The 2,042-nt window shown below is 47.1% G+C and overlaps 1 protein-coding gene across 1 annotated transcript in view; it reads left to right on the top strand.

Annotated features, from left to right (window-relative positions):
* SENP1 (SUMO specific peptidase 1) overlaps window positions 1-1,272 on the top strand; it is a gene marked incomplete at its 5' end in the record, with an annotated part of 10,499 nt that extends 9,227 nt beyond the window's left edge. Inside the window, 2 exons of the mRNA XM_010165502.1 lie at window positions 473-568; window positions 1,210-1,272. Of these exons, the coding sequence (XP_010163804.1) occupies window positions 473-568; window positions 1,210-1,272 (159 nt within the window). The remainder of the gene's footprint in view (window positions 1-472; window positions 569-1,209) is intronic.
* Between the last annotated feature and the right edge of the window lie 770 nt (window positions 1,273-2,042).

Genomic DNA, 2,042 nt, shown 5'->3' with positions numbered 1-2,042 from the left:
CCTTTCAGGAAGTTGGAGAGAGTCGGAAGGTCTCCCCTCACCTGGAGAAAAGGAGGGTTTTCTCTTCATCTTTAGAAGCTGGCAGGTGGGCTTTCAATACTTAAAGGGGCCCTACAAGAATGATGGCAAATTTTTTAATAGGGCCTGTAGTGATAGGACAAGGCCTGATGGTTTTAAGTTAAAAGAGGAGAGATTTAGACTAGATATAAGGAGGAAATTTTTTACAGTGAGGATGGTGAAACCCTGGCCCAGGTTGCCCAGAGAGGTGGTAGAAGCCCCATCCCTGGAAACATTCCAGGTCAGGTTGGACGGGGCTGTGAGCAACCTGATCTGGTTGCAGATGTCCCTGTCACTGCAGGGGGGTTGGACTAGGTGACCTTTAAATGTCCCTTCCAACCCAAACCAGTTTGTGATTTTATGGGGACTGGCTCCTCTGGAAATGACATTTGGGTTTGTGTCCTTTTCGTTAAAGGAGATCCCACAGCAGATGAACGGCAGCGACTGCGGGATGTTTGCCTGCAAATATGCTGACTGCATCACCAAAGACAAGCCCATCAACTTCACTCAGGTAAATCCCACCCTGACGTGTCCCTCATGCTCGGAGAGAGACGGACACGTGGCATTTCTTTGTCCATAATCTGATTTTTTCAAATGCTTTTTGCCTCCTGCTCTGTGGGTTTAAAATGTCCCCAAACCTGCGTGTGGATCCTACTGCTGCTCCTTGGAGTAGGGCCGACACGAGGCACTGTGCTGGTTCTTCACACTGTGCAAAATTGTTCCTCTAAAGCCGTCCTTGGGTCTGCTCTGGTCCTTAAATCCATGGGGCACATCACCGGTGCAGCTGGGGAAAGTTCACAAACCCATAATGGGACCCAGTTAGAGCGGTAATGAAAGTGGAGCGTCCTAGCCCGAACCCCAGGGAATTTCAGTGTTATTTAACGTTCTTGGCCTCTGTGGAATATCCCATGCATGAATATTTAATTCTCATTATTAGAGAATACCATCAGAGCTACATTCTTACCTAGATCTCTTCTATGATCATGTTTTCAATAATTGGAAAGTAATTTTTCCCCCCAAGAAAAGCACCAGTTAAAAAAACTGCACCCTGAAGAGTGGCTGCTTGATAAATAGTCCAACAAAGACACACTGATGTACTTTTTTTTTCTCTTCTCTTCTCTTCTCTCCTTTTTTTTTTCCCCCCACCCAAAGCAACACATGCCCTATTTCCGAAAGCGAATGGCCTGGGAGATCCTCCATCGCAAGCTGTTATGATGATGTTGTGCCCAAAGCCGCTTCCTCGGGAGATTGTATCCGCAGTGCCCGGATTTGCCCAGCTCGGCAGCGTGAGGCGTGGCAGGTGTCGACCTGCCCAGGGCTTCAGTCACAGACTCACAGCAAACGAACTCTGGGTCATATTTTTGATAAAACACCACGTTCACGGACCAATGCGCAATAGACACGTTCAGAAGCACACTTGCCTTTTTTCTTTTTTGTTTTTTCTTTTTTTCCCTTCTTTCCCTCTCCTCCTTCTTTCCCTCTCCTCCTTCTTTCCCTCTCCTCCTTTTTTTTTTTTTTGGAGTTCAAGATCTATTTTCTATCTTTACAAACAATTTCCGGTGCTGATACTCGAGGGGCAGCTTCGGACATTCAAGGAACTTCTTTTAAAGTTGTTTTTTTTATGCTTTTTGCAGCTCTTGCTGCCAGCTTTGCTGAGCTGATGGCGAGACTTTGGAGAGGAGAAGCTGGATTTTGGGGAAGGGGAAGGCACTTACATGGCTCTGGCTGCTCTGTGTGACGGGAGAGCTCTAAATCCACGGTGCTGATACTCGAGGGGCAGCTTCGGACATTCAAGGAACTTCTTTTAAAGTTGTTTTTTTTATGCTTTTTGCAGCTCTTGCTGCCAGCTTTGCTGAGCTGATGGCGAGACTTTGGAGAGGAGAAGCTGGATTTTGGGGAAGGGGAAGGCACTTACATGGCTCTGGCTGCTCTGTGTGACGGGAGAGCTCTAAATCCAGCAAAAACCAAAACCTATTTGAGGGTGG

This window comes from Antrostomus carolinensis, unplaced genomic scaffold (genome assembly GCF_000700745.2).
Source record: "Antrostomus carolinensis isolate BGI_N321 unplaced genomic scaffold, ASM70074v2 scaffold24893, whole genome shotgun sequence".
NCBI classification, from domain to species: domain Eukaryota; kingdom Metazoa; phylum Chordata; class Aves; order Caprimulgiformes; family Caprimulgidae; genus Antrostomus; species Antrostomus carolinensis.
Note: the sequence above shows the minus strand (reverse complement) of the source record. Positions and strands in the feature narration are given on the sequence as shown.